Here is a 21,096-nt window from a genome sequence, read left to right on the forward strand (position 1 = left end):
GGAAAAATAAAAAAAAATAATAAAAATCTACATAATTGAATAATATTTTTGTCATTTCAAGATTTAATAAATAAAAAATATTTTATATATTTTTATATACTATATATTTTATTAGATACTATAGTATTTATAATTAAACGGTAAAGAAAAGACAAACATGATCAGTGTAATATTTTTTGTAATTCTTTTTTTTTTTTTTTGCTAAATTTACTAAAAATCTTTAAAAAATAATTTAAGATTGCATTTACAAAAAAAAATACTTTAATTGTAATAAAATTAGTTATTTTAATCGAAAAACTGAACTACTCAATCGATTTTGTTATTTCTATGGGACCAATCTGTAAGTATATTCTTTTAGATAAAAAAAAATCATTTTTCGAAACCCATTTATAAATGATGGAATTATAAGGTAACAAACTTAAAAAAAGATACAACTAAATTAAGCATCTTCTTTTTGATACTGGTTTATTAAAGAATAATAATCTATCTACTACACATAAACTTTAATGACATTATTACTATACTAAGTATTATCGTGTGCCGTGTCTAAAACATTCTATATTTTTCCGCGTGGATACTTCACGTTCGCATACGCACATTTTGGCGGGAACCCACCGTCAGCAGTGGGGGGACGCGGAATAAAACCGCTTACCTACCACTCCAGCCTTACATTTCACTTATCACCACCGAAGGAGAGTCGAAGGACCAAAATGAAGACCTTCTTCATTATACTAGTGAGTGTCGCGGTGGTGTGGGGTAAGCCGACGGGGGAGGATGACGTCGTGGGTTCAGTCATCGGTGTCGTACGGAGCTGTGGTGAAGAAGATGTCTCGTTGTGTTTGAAGGTGTGTTTTCAACTGTGTCTGTGTTCAAGTGTCATTTTGTGGACTTTTTAAACTCAATTCTCTATTTACGGTGAAATTCACTATACAAAAAAAAATATATATAAATTCACTTTTAACGAAATCAAAATAAAATCAATGCAAGGAGTAATTTATTATTTCGATAAAAAAAGAATCATTAAAATCGATTCATATGGTATCGCGTAATGAACAATTACACAGTACATTACGGTCGTACTGTGAACATCTTTTATGAAGTCGCTTCTTAATAACACTTCTAATGTTTGATAGCATTTTTCTTATGATAACTACCTTAATATTATGTTGAGACGTGTTACTTTTATTAGTTAACGTAAAATGTTAACGTCAACGTAAATTAGAGATTATAAAATTAATGTTCTGAATAAAAAAAAAATCTTAACTTTAATTGTTTAAGAACTACGAATAGGTATCATTTATACAATTTACAACATGTATTATGTTTACATTTCATTAGATTTGTTTGTTCATTCGTTTATATACGGATCATTACCTTAAATTGTCTATCTAGCTCGTAATAGACTCAGTATAAAGACAATTACAAAATATACAAATATAATTAATTTACTTGAATTTTATATAAAATATATCTTTTTTATTAATTTATCGAATATTTTATATATTTATAATTGTTTAAAAAAATATCCTTATTTGAAACTTATACCTTTTGTCACAGGAAAGAGCTTTGAAATACGTGGACAATATCAACACGGCGCGGGAATTGAATATTGCTGATGGAATCAGCTTACTTGGAACTGGATCTCCAAGGTCTGCCAGGTCTTTCGAGCCACTGTCCGACGAGCCCAAAGCTAGAGAGAACCAAGTGGAGTCCAGGCTGGTGGATGGCGTTGCTGACTTCTTGGAGAACCATGTCATCCAACTTCGTGTACCAAAGAGCACTGTTGATGATGTCAAGCGGTCCCTTGAGGAAGGTCAGTATACTTCAGTTTTATACCACTAAATATTTAGCCTTGGACTTAGGCATAAAATTAGATTTCAGATAGTCTAGCCAGGGTTTTCATCTCATCTCGGTTCCTATCAGATAAATGACTGATCTCATTTAATTAATAAAATTTTAGTTTAATTTAACTAATTGAACGGATTTATTATTAACTATGCAATGCAAAAATCTTAAAGTGAGTAATTATATTATTCAGATTTAATTATATTAAAATCATCAATCAATCTTTATCAACATATTAATAAATAAAGCACCATTCGATAATATTATAACATTAATAAAAAAAAAATTAGGAGTAAAATAAATTGTTGTCATAGTGAAATAAACAATAAATTCAAGTTAACATATACCTAATTAGGTTTATTGCAGACGTGAATAACTGTACAGTAGTTAATTTTAAACTTTCGAGTTATTTACGCATAACCTACATAGATATAGTAAAATCGTTGGCAGCATTTAAAAATCAGTATGTTGGAACTGTTTATTTCTAATCGTATATCGTTCAAGTCCCGGAAATAAATTTAAATATACCTGAAAATCTTAAAAAAAACCTACAAAATTTTAACTAAGTTAGTACATTTATTTATTTCCTATTTATTTCCTAGTCGTCTACAGTTTTATTTTCAAATCATCCAAGCACCAAACTATACATATCTCTTAACTTAATATAATTATAAAAAAATGTGGTCTAAATATTCGTATAAAATTACGCCATTAAATATAATAGGCCTAAATTAAAGTAATTGTAAACATTTATAACTGTTATATTTCTGTGACGACAATTTTATTTTCTCTACAAACAATACAAGAGAGAGTTGTTTAAGAAAAATATAATTGTCCTACATTACTTTAAATATAGGCAAGGGAGATTATTATTTTAGAAAATTATACTAATATAAGTGACAATTATATTTGTTGGAAAGTTTACTGGAATTCGTTTTCAATTAAGGCAGCTAAAGTTAAGTTCAGCTTCTTAATATATTTATTTACGTTCATATTAAAATAGTTTCTGAGTCTCTATTGTATATTAAATAAAAAAAAAAAATAATTAAGCTGGATATTAACACAATACTGGTAACTTTTACATTATTTGTAATAAAATACATACAAAATTAAACAACTATATATAGTTCGAAAAGATAAATTCAAAAGTGATTTTTGTTATAAATTTCGAGTAAAATATTCTTATTACTATTAAAAAAAGCCTTTTTTAATCATCCAGATATATCAAAAATAGTCTCTTTTTTTTAAATGACAGATAAATCAGATATTGTCAAAATTTATTATTAATACTTTTAAATTATTTAAAATATTTTTAAATGAATTCATCTTTCGCATTGCAATGTTAATCATGGAACAATTAAAAACAATATTTTTTTTATTTTTAATTTTAAATATTGTGTGAGTAAGATATGCAATGTCGCTATTGAAGTACCTTTTAATAATTATTTAGAATAATATATTAATTTTGATAGTATAAATTTTTTCATTAATTAAGAAACACACAACTAGTAACTGTTTATGACAAAATTCATTTAAATGGTACTGATACAAGAAAAACATGTTCCAATAATGATTGTGTGAAAAAAAAAAGAATTAAATAGGAAAGGCGTTTAAATTTGCATCTTCTACATTACATCTTATCAATTAATATAAATATTGAATAATTTATAATTGTATTGTGCATTGTAACATCGACAATTGTTATAGTAAAAAATAATATTGCTTAAAAAAACAGACAAAAAGGAACTTCAATAGATATTCCATAAGTAAATATTTTTATTGATCATAAGACACAGTTACAGTACATTATGACAATCCACGTCATTATTACACAACGGACATTAAACACACTCTTTCTTGTTTTATTTGTATAACTGGTTTCGATGTCGAGAACGCCATTTCACTGATCGCCGTATCGAATTTTATAATATCATGTTTATTGGTATTATGATTGGGTACATAAGTTACTATTATTTGTACTTGCATTAACAAAAACTTGCATTTAAAAAAAAAAACAAAATTGCAAGTCATTGATATTAACGATTAAACCAACTCGAACACTTTAAAGACAAATAAAAAAAAACTAAACCAAAACGCTGTGTTATAAAGCTATAAAAGTATTAAGACAACATACGTGATTCTGTTATTAAAAGCAAAAAGTGAGTTTCACGTGAACCTTTAATCGTAGGTGTCATGTATGGTAGACATTAAAGCTATCGTAGTATAGCAATTTAGCAAAAGTTGCAACAAACCGGTTCAACATGTACATATGGTGAAAATATTTAAATGGAAAGTTATAAACGTTGCCATAAAACAAACTTTGCATTAATACATACATAGGCCTTTTAATTGATAATCTCCTAACATATTGTATATCCTATAATCATCCTAACGGACATCCGGAACCAATATGTGAGATAAAACCATAAGAAGAAGACACTAGAAATCGCAACAGTTAAACGGGTATGGTAGGAGTTTCTCTAACCTATTAACCAGCTTGATTATGGTGGAAAGCGGACGAGGCGGTCAAGTCTAGTTTTTGCTAGATTCCCATAGTATCTTACACTTGTAAACTTGTAACTATGTAGAACTACGTAACTAGTTTTAGAGTTCCGTTAGCACCGGCCACCGTGATCGAAATCTTGATCAAGAATCGAGTAAAAGTCTCGCTCCAGGCAGAATCTCGTTAACGAAATATGGAAGTGGGTTCCGAGCTTTCGAATCGTAATGTCCGGTAATCGAAGCACTTTCTAGATGAACGGGGCTGTTATGCAAACTGGACGTAACATCATGAATTACAATGAAAGCGACATTGTTTTAAATTTTTAAACATTCGCGTGCACTATTTCGAATTCGAATTAGATTTTCAACATTTGATATTCGAATCTTGTTTACGCATTGACTACTTTCTCTGGCCTGTTGTTTTTATTCTTCGGAACGTTTTTTTATTATTTAAACTTTTCTAATTTTTATTTTTAGTCGTGTTTACCAAAATTGTGTCTATTATTTAATACATGAATTTGTTTTTAATTAATTAAATTTAATTACAGGCCGTGGCAAGAAAAAGAAGTTGAAGCAGTTGCTCCCAATCCTCGCTCTCCTCCAACTGAAGATTCAGTCCCTCATTCCCTTGTTCTTGGGTATCATCGCCTTCGCTGCTGTCAAGGGTCTGATGCTCGCAAAGGCCGCGCTACTGGCTTCTGCTCTTGTTCTTCTGAAGAAGCTGTTGTCCAAACACGAGCATCATGAGAGCTATGAAGTTGTAGCTCACCCTCATCACGAGGAACACTTCAGCCACGGAGGTCACGGAGGAGGCTGGGGAAGGTCATCGCAAGACGCCCAAAATTTAGCCTACAGCGCTTACTCCAATTGAAGATAATACAAAGAAGACTGTTCTCATCCCTATGCAGGATTATAGTATAGTTGTCTTTGGTTAATCTAGTACGGACCTCAAAGTATTGAGATATTAATTTATTATTTAATAATTTATTTAAATTATTTATACGTTGTTAATTTAAATATTTAACTTGAAAAACGTATGAGTGAATCTTGTCTCGGCTATGATCTTACAATGCATCGCCACCTCTTTTTTATTTATCTAGTGATATGTATTCTTTGTTTTTATATGATTTACTATTCAAATGTACCTGTTTATTATTAAGTTTATTTGTTTCATCTAATAGTACAAATAGTAAGTTTATTAAGTTTAAAAAGCTTTAATATTATTTATATAACTATTCTTTAATGACTTTTTGTGTTCAATTTATACTAGTCGTATTTTTATTTTCTCTTACTCAATTTATTATAAAGTTATATATTATATTCAGCTTTTGTAAATATGCTTCATATAAAAATATATAAGTATTGCATTGTTTTTTGCATCTTCGTTTGTTATATTGTATAATAGTTATTTACTTTTATACTGTCTTATGTTACTGTTTCTTTACTTTTTACGTCTTAAGGTGATGCCTTGTTCATCATATTTCATCTAAGTGTTACAATTATTAAAAATCACCCTTAAATGAAATCGAAATATAATAGTCATTCATACTTTTATGTGTATTATTTATACTTTACGTATCTTAAACAGTTGGATATATATAAAGTTACGAGAAACCTGACCAATAAGTTCAAAACAAATTTTACTCAACTACAGAAAACGAAAAAATTTTAACACTTCCTTTCTTATATAACATTTATTCTTCTTATGACATTTCATTTACAGAAACCAACAAAACTGTTGAGGTTCCATATTGGTATTAATAAAAAAAAAAGAACTAAGGCTAGTTCTTTTTTTTTTCTTATATACCAAAATGTCATAATGTCATACACATATACACCTAAAAATAATACCCACGTTTCTACGGCACCCAGTTAAAAATTCAACTAATTTGTAACAACTTATTTCTGTGTGAAATTTTATAAGAATTTAAAATTACTACTTTTTAAGTTATTATTGTATCAGACACAAAATAAAATATTTAATTAGTATTTTGCTCCATAGTAAAAACGACAACCTCAAATACTTTGTAATGTAGCCCCATTACATTCAAGTAAATCATATGAATATGAATTATCAAAATCAATTTAGAATTGACAAATATATAGCCTAACATATAACGTGAAGTAGAGGAGAATATTTATAAATATACATCTGAGTATATCCCGCGGTTTCGTCTACGTAAATAAGTACATAAAGTATCCTACATAAGGATAAGCACAGGATATAATCTGCCCATGTACCAAATATCATTCTAATCCATTCAGTAGTTTTTATGTGAAAGAGTATCAAATATCAATCTATCCTTACAAATTTTCGCATTAATATTAATACGAACTCTCAAATTAACAAAAACTCTTAGATCTCATGAGGAAATGGCGTGAAATATTGTCCCAGTCTTCAACGTCTACGTCTGAATATAGGCAGCTAAATAGGCAAATTTCCAAATGTATACAGCGTGACATATGCCAATTCAATACTATATGTATCCGTTTCCCCCTTGTAAGGGGGAAACGGATTGTTAGCAATGGAATTTACAGCCCCATTGCTAGTAATATGTTCTATTAGGTCGGCCTCCATGTGGTTTCCCCTGGAAACCATCGTGAACAATTCTTGTTGAATTCGTCATGATGGGCTAACTGACCTACTTCATCCTCACCTTCATCATCATCCTTCACTGGTTACCCGCCGGCGTAAACCGATAGCGCGGGTGAGGTTACCATTCCATTATCACCTATTAATAAAAAAATACTATATGCATTGAACAGGCAATAGAGCGGAACCAGGGTTCCAAAAGGTTCGCCAGAGATTTGGCTATTGGGCGAAGCCAACTGACAAAGTTAAAGACCGACATCGGTTCCTTGTAGCATTGGAGGGATTTTGGCAGCGCTTAGCAGGCGGGTTGGCAAGCACAGTGTGGCTTTTGTTGATGTTTTAAGAGAGACGCTGCTGCCCATCCACGACTAATTAGTTTTCTTAGTCGCTTCTTGCTACACCGACAGAAAAGGAACAGGTGGCACGTTCTATTTCGGTACTAAACGGCAATACAAATAATAATTTAAATATTAATACAATATTACTGAATAGTTATTTATAAACATAAATTAAATTTCATTACATTTTATTTAATGTATTGATTTCCCCCCCCCCCCCTTTTTTTTTCTTTTAATTGCATATAGTTTCGTTTAGTATATATACATGTACGTACAGGAAAAATAGCACGCAGCGAAAGTGTATGTTCGTACTCGTATATTTTATTATATATATCCCAGAGGGAGACTTTGTACAAAAATCGTTTGCACCTCTGTTCCATTCGTGTTTCTACCATAAAGCAGTTGTGTTTGCATAGCTGTGTTTCAGTTTGAAGAGTAGGATATGGCAGTTAATTTACATGGTACAGAGAAATAATACCTAATTCCGCAGGAATGGCAACGCATGGGAGGTATTATGGGCGAAACAGTATACTCTGTTATGTCCATGGTACTGCTCATGTCTATAGGTGATGGATACGATATACCAATTTATCTATTAGATATCCGGACATACATACGTTATATACATATGTTACACATGAAAAACTGTACCTTAATTTTAAATTAATAAAAAATCTGAGATTTTTCAATCTTGCAACACAAAAAAACAGTTGTTTTAATAAAAAAAAATGTGGAAGCCAATTTGACATTTGACTGACTAAATGTTGACACATTTTTTACACACAATTCTATTTATTGATTTAAAACTAAACTATTAAACTGATTTAGATATGATTTATATGGAACTAAGCTCTAATTATATCCTTTCAGACAAAAAAGCCAAAACGGTTTAGGGCTGATGGAGTTATGAGGTAACAAATATAAAAAAATAAAACTCAATCGGGAACCTCCTTCTTCTTGAAGTCGGTTGAAAATTCTAGAACACACTGATCAGTCTGAAAGAAATTATATCAATTAAAATTCTTATATGACACTTGAAATAATAAAAAACACTTTTATGACAATTTTAATAGGTGCAATTAAGTTAAATGAGTACTTTCTCAAATAATGAGATTAATTATGGCTCATTTCAAAAACTAGAATTTAATTTTTATTGTTAGTTTTTTCAAGTAACACTATTGACAGTTTTTTGCAAGTGAAATTAATTGTAAAGTAAATTAATTTTAAAATATTAAATTTATTTGAATAATTAACTTTGGTACGTAATATACTATAATTTACACTATATTAACAAGTATTCTATCACAGTTTAACAGAAAGCAAAGTGCACACAATGGCCCATAAAGTGCGCTTTCATTTTCAAAATGTGCACTTACGTATTCTATGTCACACCGTACAGATATATATTTTACTAAACACCATTGTCTACGATGGGTCATTTCGTATCGTGGAAAGCGGAATTTAATTCGAGTCCTGAAATGTATTTTCTTTTCTCTCACTATAAATTGAAGGTATAAATTCAAATGAACATGATACTATTGACTACTTAAATTATTTTTTCCTTTTTGGGGGTAGAAGAATAAAAACTAATAAAATATACATATTTGGCTCGATTCTGAAGCGTATTTAGAGAAAGTAATGGAGTTAGTAATGGAGTCTAATTAACCCATTGCTAGCAATATATCCTATTAGGTCGACCTCCACGCAGTTCCCCCTGGAATTCGTCACGATGGGCTAACTGACCTGCCTTTTCATCCTCAGCTGTCATCCTTCACTGGTGCCCCGCCAACGTATCGATAGCGTATATATATATATATATTAAAAACTTAGGTAATATTAGTCCAAGTATAAAGATTTCGTTATGATATTGAATTTAAATTAAATTGTTTTATAGACTCTAAATTTATCTCTAAACTTAAATTCTGAACTTTATAGAAACGACATCTCAGAGTCGACCCCGGTGAGCACCTATTTTTTGAATAATGCAATTTATTTAATTAAATAGTTACAGTAAAAAAAAATATTTTACCTATAATGTAAATCTAATAAGGCAATCCAATATATACACTTGTTATTTGCATGTTAACATGTTGTTGTGTATGTTTTAGTTCATTACACTTCCTACCGGTTATACTATATTTCATAACTGCACAGTATGGCAAATCATGAAGATATATTGGAAACTCAACATAGCATTGAAACCAATGGAAGAAAGACGATTCAAAGCCAGTCTCGAGACTACTATAAACAAATAACTCGCTTAATTATTTTTACACGCTTTTGTTTAACTTGTAATGTATATTAATTAGTTTATTTAATCAACTATAACAAGCTGAATTAGAACCTGTTTCTTATGATCGATTTAGCTAAAATTTCGTTTATACCTTTAGTTTAGATAAGAATATAATATGTAGTATTCAAAACTGTAATGATCGGTCATCCCTCGAATTGGAGACCGGTAGACAGCAGAGGTCGCCAGTTCGGGGACCGACCACATACTCTTTTTTTTGTTTCAGTATCCGGCCGTAGTACCTTCCTAATGCTCTTCAAATATTGCGTCTAAACTGCGCCCACCATGTACCCTCTTGTATAGGCGTTCCGTCACCCGTATCCAATAGCGAGGACGGGATGCCTTAAATACTGACCCGCAAACCATAAAAAAAAAACTGTAATATTTTCAAAATGGCCGGCAACATAAGATGGCAAGTGGTTTATATTTTGTCAACCTGTTAATATAGGTATCAAATTAAATAAATAGTTTAAAGAATAAATAACTATAAAATAAAAGATATCTTTAAAAATTCGCAACTATAAGATGGTGGTTTACATAAAAAATTATGTTTTAAAATATTTTTTACAGATTTGTTGCAAAGTAACCTGTCACTGTAGGGGGGAAAGGGATTATTAGTAATGCGAACTACTAGTCTCATTACTAACAATATATCCTGTCTGTCAGATCGACCTCCATGTGGCCCCTTGGAAACTATCATTACTAATTTATCGTTGAATTCGTCACAATGAGCTAATTGACCTGCCTTCTCATCCTTACCAATCATCCTTCACTGGTGCCCCACCAGTGTATACCAACAGCGCAGGAGGGGTTATCATTCGATTATCATCCATTAAAAAAAACCTATCAATGTCACTAATCATTACAATTTTCCATTTAAGTCCAAAGCATTTGCACTATTTTTAATGCTTATTTCAAACCACTATATAAGTAATTGAAGCTACATGATATATCAGAGAGTCGGCCGTGTACCAAGACCACAAACCACAGGCTGTTAAATGTAATCTAACGTTTATACCGTAACAGCTGACTATATTAAAATGTTTTGAGGTTTTGTGGAAGAGTAGTATACTATTTATTGAGAAATTAAGAAAAAAGTTCCTAACTGTATTAAAAATTGAACACTCAATGCTAGTATATAAAATTGAGATTTCCTTTTCTATTTTTCAAAGGTCATGAGTTCAGTTGTACTATTAAATTGCTCTTCACGCAGCTATTTTGAAATAATTCGCACGACGGACGAACTGATTCGACTTCATCAACAAGTATCGTCTTGTACTTACGCTCTTTTGTGATTTCAGCTGTCATAAAATTAATATTAGACCTAGAATTTTATTTATTGAGGGATTGTCCCATCGTCCCACTTAAAACATCTCTAAAGCCTAACTGCGGTTGCCAATCCACCTACGAAGGGGGAAAGGGATTGTTAGTAATGGAGACTGAGAATCCCATTGCTAACAATATACCCAACCAGGTCGACCGCCTCGCGGTTCCCTCTGGAAACTATCATGGTTAATTCCTGATGAATTCATCATGATGGGCTAACTGGCCTGTTTTCATTCTCAACTATCACCCTTCACTGGTGCTCCACCAGCGTATCCCGTTAGCACAGGCGGGGTTACCATACCATTTTCACCCATCAAAAAAAAAACCACCTACGAAGTATGACAACTACTGGCAAACCCTCCAAAAGTGAGGTATATATTTAGCAACGTACAGTTAAAGGCTGATGACAGAACTTTAACCTGTTAATTACAAAAAGAATTACAAAAATCGGTTGTAGTTCAGACACAAAATTACAAAAAAATAGCAAACCTCCAAAGAAAAATAACCTCCTTATTTTGGATGCAAAAAGAGAAATAATTCAACACATAATAAACCTGTGTCAATGTATTCGTGAGAACGAGTTAATAATTCTGTCAGTAGGTAAGCGAACAAAAGCATTGTATGAAATGTTAATGAAAAATCACAACAGTTTGCATTGAGCGATAACACAATTAGATATTGCTTAATATAAACAGGTACAGGCAATGATTGCTTGTAATAAAAAAATTTGCTGTTATTGTAAAGTTTACTAACATGTCACGCATCTATACAGAGTGTTAGCATCCATTAAAGGGAGTGTTCTAGTGAACTAGCGAAACTGAACAAGCAAACGAGCGTGGAGAAATGATAAAAACAAAACTTATATTAATAAAGGGCGTTCAATTATTGAGTTAATATGGAAGATACATTTTTTGTAGTATTTGAATGTTTGGTTTACGAAATAGCATGGTATCGTTGACGACTTCGATTTCACCGTGCATACATTATAAGGTAATAAATAACTAGACGATATTTGGACATTATATAGGGGTTTATATATTTTTTTATGCTAATTAGAATAGCAAACAAGCTGACGGCCAACCTGATGGAAAGTGATAACCGTCGCCTATAGACATGAGCAGTACCATGGACATAACAGAGTATACTGTTTTGCCCATGATACCCCCCATTGCGTTACCATTCCTGAGGACTCAGGTGTTATTCCTCTGTACTCTGTAAATTCACTGCCATATCCCACCCTTCAAACCGAAACACAACTGCTCCACGGTAGAAACACGAATGGGACAGAGGTAAGTGTTTACTGGGTGATCACGTGCACATATGTTCTCTTGAATACTTTGTATTTCTGCTCACATTTGTTACGTGTATGTTAAATACGTTAACAAATCAATTAGAAAGTTTTTATGTTAATTAAATTACTAGTTTATATAAATTTCTTGTGGTTACGAACTAAAGAAGAAATAGGTATAATTATTTTAAAACTAATGTGTTTAAAATACATCTCATCGTTTATCTGTTTATTTTATTAACTTTATATAATAAAAATACTGAAAGTACTATATTTCAAATTTCTTTTTTTTTTTCTGTGGAGATAGATAGATATTCTTTATTGTTTCCTCCAAAAGATTACAATAGCAAACTCATTATAGATACAAACAAATTACAATAAATAATCACAGTAAGAAAACAAATGGCCGACCTTATCACTAAAAGCGATTTCTTCTAGGCAACCTTTGGATGGAGAGAAATAATTATAAACAGATTGAAATTAAATTAATTAATTAAATTAAATGATCGATTCTATAATTTAATTGGTCTAGTTTTAGATTATATAGACAGAGTGTCTTCACACAAATATAAAAAGTAAAATTGTAGTAAATTTTTTTAATAAAAAAAGCCTTTCGTCTGCGATTTCGTATGTGCGATTTTGAAATAAATTTTATCTTTGACCTTTAGGAATACAATTGTGATAACTGCATCTAATTTAGTGCAGTAATTTTCGCGTGATACAGTAAGAGAGTGTAAAAGAGAAGAAAATTCAAAAAATTATAAATGTTTTGACCTCTATTGTTTTTATTAAACAGATATTTAATACACCCTTTTTAAAGGTCTAGAGAAAACCTAATTAATTATTATTAATATTATGAGTCGCGGTTCTGATGATTTTCAACCAATTTAAAAAAAAAGGAGGTTCTCAATTCGGTTTTTTTTTTTTTTTCAGAAATTCGAATGCGTTTTTAATAAACACATCACGTGTATTTTTTTCCGTTTCTAAATTATTTTATTTAACATTATTTATTAACTAGTTGTTGTCCGCAACTTCGTCCTCGTAGCCAGAATATATGTAGGCTGGGATAAAATCGTTCTCCATCCCATATACACGTGTATACTAAATTTCACAGTAATTGATTAAGTAGTCAAGGCGCTATAAAGCAATAAACAAACTGGATGGAAAATGGATATAAGAAGTTTTAATAAGATCAAAAGAAATTAAAATAGTATTTTTTAGAAATTTTGTATCTGTCTGTCTGTATGTTTGTTCCGGCGTCACGTAAAAATTACTGCATTAATTTGAATGTGGTTGTCACAGATGTATTCCTAATGATCAAAATAAAAAACTGAAGTATTCATTATCTTGATACGATTTTATATATTTGAAATCTACTTACGAAATAACAAGAATAAATCGAAAGCTAATAAATTTAAAGGTAAAATCTAAAAGCCCTTCGTGCAGCTAAAACACGATTATCCACACCAAACTAGTAAGACAACCAGGCCAGACCTATGAAAACGATTAATATGTCGAATACGATGCGGCCCACAATCGAAGTATTACAAATATGGTATTTCTTTGGAATTCGTGTCAAGGATGGATGCGGAATAGATAAATACGATCGTAATGATAATTTTATATAGTAGGTAAGAGTCTCCGGAACCGGACGATTTATGAAAGTGGATGAGGCAAGAATGAATGTAGGTGAGGTCTAACACTCCGCTCTCGCTGTCTACCCCGTAAGAGCTCGCGAGAGAGCGGATACGAAAGAATCTTTTCTCCCATTTGCCTCGAAATTGCTTCATTATTGAACAAAAATAATGCGTACATAGACACTTTTCTGTCTACTACGAAATAATACGCTAGCAATTCTCAGTACACTAACAATATAAATTGCTGGACATTTTAAATATAAAATAGAAATTGCTGAAGAAATTTTCACTGTTGAATTGTCATTGTTTAATAGCAAATATGAACAGCAATAGAACTTTTAATATGCATAGTGGAAATTTTTATGATTCTTGAAATAGTGTCTTTTTTTTAAGCCATTGAATAAAACTACTATGTAATAGGCATATGTAATACTACTATGTAATGTTTCCCTAGACATTGATGACAGAAAGTAGGGTCTTTTTTTTAGTGGGTGATAATGTAATGGTACCCACTTGTAAACCCACGCTATTGGTATACATCGGCAGGGCACTAGTGAAGGATGATAGGTGAAGATGAAACAGGTCTGTTAGCCCATCGTGACGAATTCAACAAGAATTGTTCACGATGGTGTCCAGGGGGAACCATGTGGAGGTCGACCTAATAGGGCATATTGCTAGCAATGGGGCTGTCAAACTCCACTGCTAACAGTACCTTTCCCCCCCGGAAAGTAGGGTCAGCACCCATGTCGATATTGCCTTTACCAGTCTGATATCTTAATTTGTTTTAATCGGCCACTTATTTTCAATATTATACATTGGACAACCGATATTAAACATATCTTTTATTAGGATAAAATATAGATATTGTAACTACAATATATAGGTATTGCTATATATTACCTACTTCTACTATACAGGGCTCTACCAAAATAGTAGTTAACTGTCTCGTTTAATTTAAAATAATTGTCTTACAAATATAAATAGATAAGCAATTACTTACTTTATTTACGACTTCAACAGTAAAGAGTAGTTTACGATTTCTGAGTATTGTTTGTTGATGGCCATAAAGTTTGCTCAAACAGAATCCTATGCAATGAGTGACAATTGTCAGCTGAAGATGTCTGGAGTTGTGATTAATAATCTTCAATAGGATAGGATGTCGATAGATGCAAGTGACTAAGGACAGAATTTTGTGGTAAAATTTGATGAAGATCTACACAATTATTATGAATGGTATATGTGATAATACATAATTTTATAGGCACCACTTTCTATTATCAATATTTAATTTTAGTATAATTATTAAATTCATTATCATACTTATGGTATAATAAATTTGTCAATATAGCACCATCTATATTTCAAAAGGGAAACTTCTTACAACAAAAAAATATTCGTTTTTCATTCCGCTTAGTTGAATCCATTAATATTGAAGCTCCTATTAGCGCCATCTATGCGATGTATTACAAACTACATTCACGGCCAACTTTGTTTACAAAACAAAGCAAGAGTTCAAGGTGTGTTTACGCTGTAGCACGATAGTATGCAGTCATTGAACTCATTTCGTTTTATTTCTTTATTTTAGTTATAAAACCTGGCCTCTTTCTCTACTTCATAATATCTGTTACTGTCGTAATACCTTATTATCTACACGATTAAACTTTTTTTTTAAATAGAACATTGTTATTGCTTTTTTTTGTTTTCTGACACAGGAAAATAGTTGTGACTACTTTTTGAAACATATTAAAAAGAAATATATGTATTTGCCAAAAAATAATCTAATTTTATATTACATAAAAATTATTATAAATTACTAAATGAATTCATTATAATGATAAAAAAATGTCTTTGCCAAGGCTACTTGAAGTCATAAATGTCATGATTGCTCAAGCCTTGAACTCGTGTTTTATTTCGTTTGGCATCTGGAAGATGGCGTAACTCATGAATGAATAAATTTTTCCTATAAAAATAGGAAAAATCTATTCTATATAATTTTAGTATAATTCTATTATTGTATTAATTTCTATTTTTATGTATTATTTTGTTAATAATACAATTTTATTTGTTTAAATAAGTTTTTTCCAGACAGATTTTAGCTTTCGTAAATAAAAATAAATATCCACTTTTCATATTAGAAGTCAGTATATAAATTATTGTAATTTATAATTTGTTATTCTTCAAGTTAATATTTAAGAATTTTATTCAATTCATGTAGTATAAGGGAGCGTAGTTATTATTTGGTTAACTATAAGTTATTTGTTGCTTAAAGTAATACTTTATATTTATTTCAATACAATTTTTTTATTTTATATATAAGCCACAATTATCCATAATCCTCTACGAGTATACTTCTTTTTTTACGGTTTGAATTACGATCAAAAGTCTGTGAAAAAAAAATGTAAATAAAAATAATAAGGTATTAAGAAAGTTCCGTTGATTTTCATAAACTCTCTTAATTTCTCACCTACTTATTGTACTGAATCTAATTCGTACTCTGCGGAAAAATAAAAATAAGCTTGCGCAACGGACGCAACAAAAGTTCATTGCTATTCAATCTTTTTTCTCTATTTTACTCAATGAATGAATTACATGATCGTCGTCAAGGTTACTACGGTGACTCAAACATGCTTCTTTTTTATTATTCTCTTAGAGATCTGTTTATTTTGTTGCACATTCATTATCTTGCAGTTACTTTATATTACCAAAAGGAGATTTTGTACAAAAATTGTTTGCTTGGGCACCTCTGTCCCGTTCGTGTTTCTACCGTGAAGCAGTTGTGTTTGCATGGCTGTGTTTTGGTTTGAAGAGTGGGATATGGCTGTGAATTTACAGGATACAGAGGAATAACACCTGAGTCCTCAGGAATGGCAACGCATGGGGGGTATCATTGGTGAACCAGTATACTCTGTTATGTCCATGGTACTGCCCTTATTTATAGGCGACGGTTACCACTCTTCATCAGGTGGGCCGTCAGCTTGTTTGCCATTCTAAGTTGCATAAAAAAAATCTTGCAGTTATTTGCTAGTAGAATCTTATATTTGTTCACTTTTATCTCTGAAACCGCTTTACCGATTTTGATACAATTTTATGAGCGTATACTATTTTAGGCCTATGTTTAGCAGTGGGCAAATAATGGCTTTTATGGTGTCAATGATGACACTATATGTCTATATAATTTTTACTATTTGTCTATGACACAAGAAGGAGAATATTCCTGATTTGACCGTAAATTATAATATTTTTGCTTACAGTTACCTAAATCTCTCTTAAGGGATTGTTAGTAATGCAGATTACCACTCCCATTGCCAACAATATACCCTAACAGGTTGACCTCTCCGTGGTTTCCTCTGGAAACCATCGTGCTGAATTCCAAGTGTATTCATCATGATGAGCTAACTGACCTGTTTTTTTATTCTTACGTATCATCTCTCACTAGTGTATACCGTTAGCGCAGGCGGGCTTATCATTTCATTATCGTCCATAAAAAAAATCCCTACCGCTGTGTATTAGAGCACTCTCACAGTATTCCATGCACCTTACTTTACGAGGATACCATCGTTATAATTCTGTATGCAAAGTAGGCATTTTTTTTTTGTTTACCGGAATTTTTGCTTTAATTCACAATGATCATACAAATTACTCAGTAATTAATGACATCTGTGTCATATGTTGAGTTTTTTGTTTACGTTGATATTCCACGTTCTATTACCGTTTTGTGCCCAACATAACGGTATTTGTAGATATGTATTAGATATATGTATTGTGACTTTACACTCTGGATTTGAATATTTATAGATTTATTAAAAAAAAATTAAATACTGTCTAATTAAACAGAGCTTAACAAAACGCTGTCTAAATAATTAAACACTGATTATTTGTAGTTTTATGTCTAAAAATCTATAAAGGACTGTAATAAAATGTATTGTTTTAAATATATTTTATTTTCAAGTTTATAGCAATATTCTGTTCGTAGCAAGATAGTTTCATCTGTCAAATATACGAAAAATGTCGCGGTCATTATTAAAGTCGCAAATGTATACAGTCAGTAATACAAGTCTATTTTGCGAAGTAATAAAGAACAGGAAATAATCGACTGCCACTAGTTACGGCTAATTTATCACCAAGATTGTCAGCTCGACAGATCTAGAAGTGACTACAATGACCTCTACACATGTTTGTCCAAAACAATGCTATGTACAATTTTACTTTTAATGCAATGTTGGAAACGTGACCGATCCGATGATTTCACCCGTACCTTTCTCTAGAGGGCAAACGTCCGACCTGGATACAAGGAAAGCTACGGGGATGACTGTACAATGCACAGGAGCTTAGCGATTTATACTAGTAATATTAGAGACGAGAATAAGCGGAAGCGATTTTTTGTAATTCACAAATAGATAGAATATTTCAAAGAAGTCATATAACTGATTTATTGAATGGATATTATTAGTTTGTACATTCCAATTTATAAATTAAATATTCATTCAATTCGTGACATTTTGTGTAGAGAAATAATTACTACGTAATTATTTATGAAATATTATCTTTAATAGTTATTATATTTTATTATTCAATTTATAGGAATTCTTCACTCGATAGAAAGTTTAAATTATTACAGTTGTTTTTTTTTTCTTTATGTAAATCACTAGTAAAATGTTTCATACTTAGCGTTATGTAAATTTATATTTTCACGACACGCGGTTGTGGGACAGAAATTAATATTATACAACCACGTAGCACAATAATAATAAAATACTTTCAGGTGGATTTCAAGATAAATCTTTACAATATAACTCGTTTGTTATAAATATAAATTTCATTTCAATGGCACCATTGGCAGAACAATTTGAAAACGCACATTATGTTCAACAGAAAGTCAGTGATTTAAACAGATCTACATCCGTCAACATGCCTACCTATTTTTTATATATTCTCAGTAAGGCTTTAGAAATGTTACATGCAACTAGACTGTAATTTATGTTGAGAAACTGGACGTGATATTTTGTATCCCTGTCATTGCTGGTAATGATCTCGACCTACTGTCAGTATCCGCTTTTCTCTTATCACTTTTACTACACCAATTAAATATATACGTGTGAACGATAAGATGGTGTTGTTATGAGCTATTATGATCTTAGGAATTGTTACGCTAGCGTATAAAAAGATTTTAACAATCCTGTTTTGACTCTGGTATGTTTCTACCAATTACGTATTGTTGACGATCAAATTTTAATCTTTAATTTCTACGTCATTAGGTTGAAATTCTATCAAATAGGACTTCGTATATGAAGTTGGGTGTAGTTCACGCAATTTAAGCTCTACTACTGTATGCTATAAGGTCGCTATAACTATACTTATATGTATACTTATATATATTTGTTGAAACAATATTACGTAGAATAAGTACTATATTATTTAAAATAGGTAAGTACTTATGTATAGATACTTTTTGCTCGTTTATTCTATACTTAAATGTATTTTATAAGAATTTGTAAATAAAACACCTTACATATCTTAATGTTTTAATAAAAAATTTTTTTATATTCACAATAGAGTATAAAGTTAATACTATAATAATTTTTTATATAATATATATCATATAAAATGAATTTAATGTAATACTGTATACCCATGGGCAATAATGACAATGATTCTATAAATATAAATTTACAAAATGTAATAATCATATAATTTAAATAATACATAAAAAATATATATAACTTACATAATACCTAAAAATATTAAAGCCAGGTACTAGTCGTGATAATTCATAAATACTTTGTAATCTTATATGATATGCATGTACTTTTTAAATCGTATATACAGAGATTCATAGAATCATAAAATATTAATACTTAAATAATACATAGATACACTATAATAATAGTTACAAAATACCACCTATAAGGTTTACTAGAAAATAAATAATGACTTTGAAATTGAGCTGAGAATGGCGTACGAAATCATACTTAATAGCGACTCAGTCAAATAAATACAAACGTTCATCACTCACACATACAAACGAATAAATAATACATAAACAATCACTCAGATGTTACGGAGAAATCGACGTAAAGAGGCCGTACATCTAGGCCGTGGCTTATTGAGGTTTTTGTGCTGAGTACGCTAAGCTTTGAGCTTCTATTGACCTCCCCCATCCACCGCCGTGACTCGACCCGCCACTACCTGAGCTATATCCGCCTGAGTCGCCACCGTATCCACTGGTGCCGCCATAGTCATGACTGGACGCATGGCTAGATGAGTGGTGAGGATGAGCCACGACCTCATACGTTACATGTTTCTGCTGAGACAGAAGCTTCTTGAGACCAATAATCGCTGAGAGTACCAATGCCAGTTTACCAATCAGCAATGCCTTTCCAGCAATTAGAGCAATAGCACCAATAGCAAGAGGAATCAACGCCATCATCTTCAAAGCCAACGCGGCTATCAATGGCCCCAGCATCTTAGCCGCCTTCTTCTTCTTCCCTCTTCCTTCTTCTGTGGCATCATCGTCAGCAAACGATGTCACCGTATCCTCCAAAGCTCGTCCTGCACTTGAAACCGCGTCGATCACATCCGAACCTTTCACTTCTACGCGTAAAGAATGAGTCTCGAAGTATCTCTTCAATCTCGAAACAGGATCCAAAGATCTAGGCGCTCCAGTCTCGGTAGGGACGTCTGTAGCTCTCACGACGGTAACACCCTCAGTTAGAGCAAACGAGTCCTTTTGTCCGAGCATCTTGTCGACGTAGGAGAAGAACTTGTATTTCAGGCATGACGTGGAGTCTTTGCGTAAACAGTCGCCCAATCCATCCAGATCGTTATCAGTGTGTGCTACATCTTGTGCAGGATGCGAGGTGCACGTTGCAACGAGTGCCAAGAACACGACTGTCCGCCACATCGTACAAAAGTTGGACATAAACTGTGCGCCGGCGCTTTCCGCAGCATCTTAAATAGTAACACTCCGCACCCCTCGTGTACAGTGCGCGTTGAAAAAACTCACCAAAAATACAAGTGGACTTTCTCAGTGGTGTGGAAGTAAAAGTAAAGTCCAGGTTTCATAATGTTGCGTTTGCGCGAAAGCCTGTGAGCTTATGCGGTCATTGTAAAGGTCACGAACTTGTTCACTCTTGTGTAAGATTATCTGTGCTCGCTTCGGACTTGTTTGCTGAAATATTCAATATTGTATAATTTACATAATTATTTACATTTAAATTTGGTTAATTATAAGAAATATAGTATTTTTTACATAAATTATTCGTATGGATATTTTTATA

General features: G+C 31.6%; 2 protein-coding genes across 2 annotated transcripts; one reads left to right on the forward strand and one right to left on the reverse strand.

The window, feature by feature from the left end:
* The first annotated feature begins 677 nt into the window (after positions 1 to 677).
* On the forward strand, positions 678 to 5,895 carry LOC113514374 (uncharacterized). Its single transcript, XM_026898451.3, has 3 exons — positions 678 to 845; positions 1,558 to 1,813; positions 4,896 to 5,895. The coding sequence occupies exons 1-3, from the start codon at positions 711 to 713 to the stop codon at positions 5,216 to 5,218; spliced, it is 714 nt and encodes a 237-aa protein (XP_026754252.2). The 5' UTR covers positions 678 to 710; the 3' UTR covers positions 5,219 to 5,895.
* A 13,442-nt stretch (positions 5,896 to 19,337) lies between these two features.
* On the reverse strand, positions 19,338 to 20,727 carry LOC113514425 (uncharacterized). The gene has a single exon (XM_026898514.3). It carries the CDS (start codon positions 20,718 to 20,720, stop codon positions 19,920 to 19,922), a length of 801 nt encoding a protein of 266 aa, XP_026754315.1. The 5' UTR covers positions 20,721 to 20,727; the 3' UTR covers positions 19,338 to 19,919.
* Positions 20,728 to 21,096: the final 369 nt, after the last annotated feature.

The sequence above is a fragment of the Galleria mellonella genome, unplaced genomic scaffold, assembly GCF_026898425.1.
Source record: "Galleria mellonella isolate WM207_F2 unplaced genomic scaffold, CSIRO_AGI_GalMel_v1 utg35, whole genome shotgun sequence".
Lineage (NCBI taxonomy): Eukaryota > Metazoa > Arthropoda > Insecta > Lepidoptera > Pyralidae > Galleria > Galleria mellonella.

Bases quoted from the DNA above. Each gene is read 5' to 3' on its own strand.
- LOC113514374 (XM_026898451.3), top strand. From the start codon at position 711: ATGAAGACCTTCTTCATTATACTAGTGAGTGTCGCGGTGGTGTGGGGT. The intron at 846-1,557 runs GTGTGTTTTCAA...CTTTTGTCACAG, and splicing joins ATGTCTCGTTGTGTTTGAAG to GAAAGAGCTTTGAAATACGT. The intron at 1,814-4,895 runs GTCAGTATACTT...ATTTAATTACAG, and splicing joins CAAGCGGTCCCTTGAGGAAG to GCCGTGGCAAGAAAAAGAAG.
- LOC113514425 (XM_026898514.3), bottom strand. From the start codon at position 20,720: ATGTGGCGGACAGTCGTGTTCTTGGCACTCGTTGCAACGTGCACCTCG.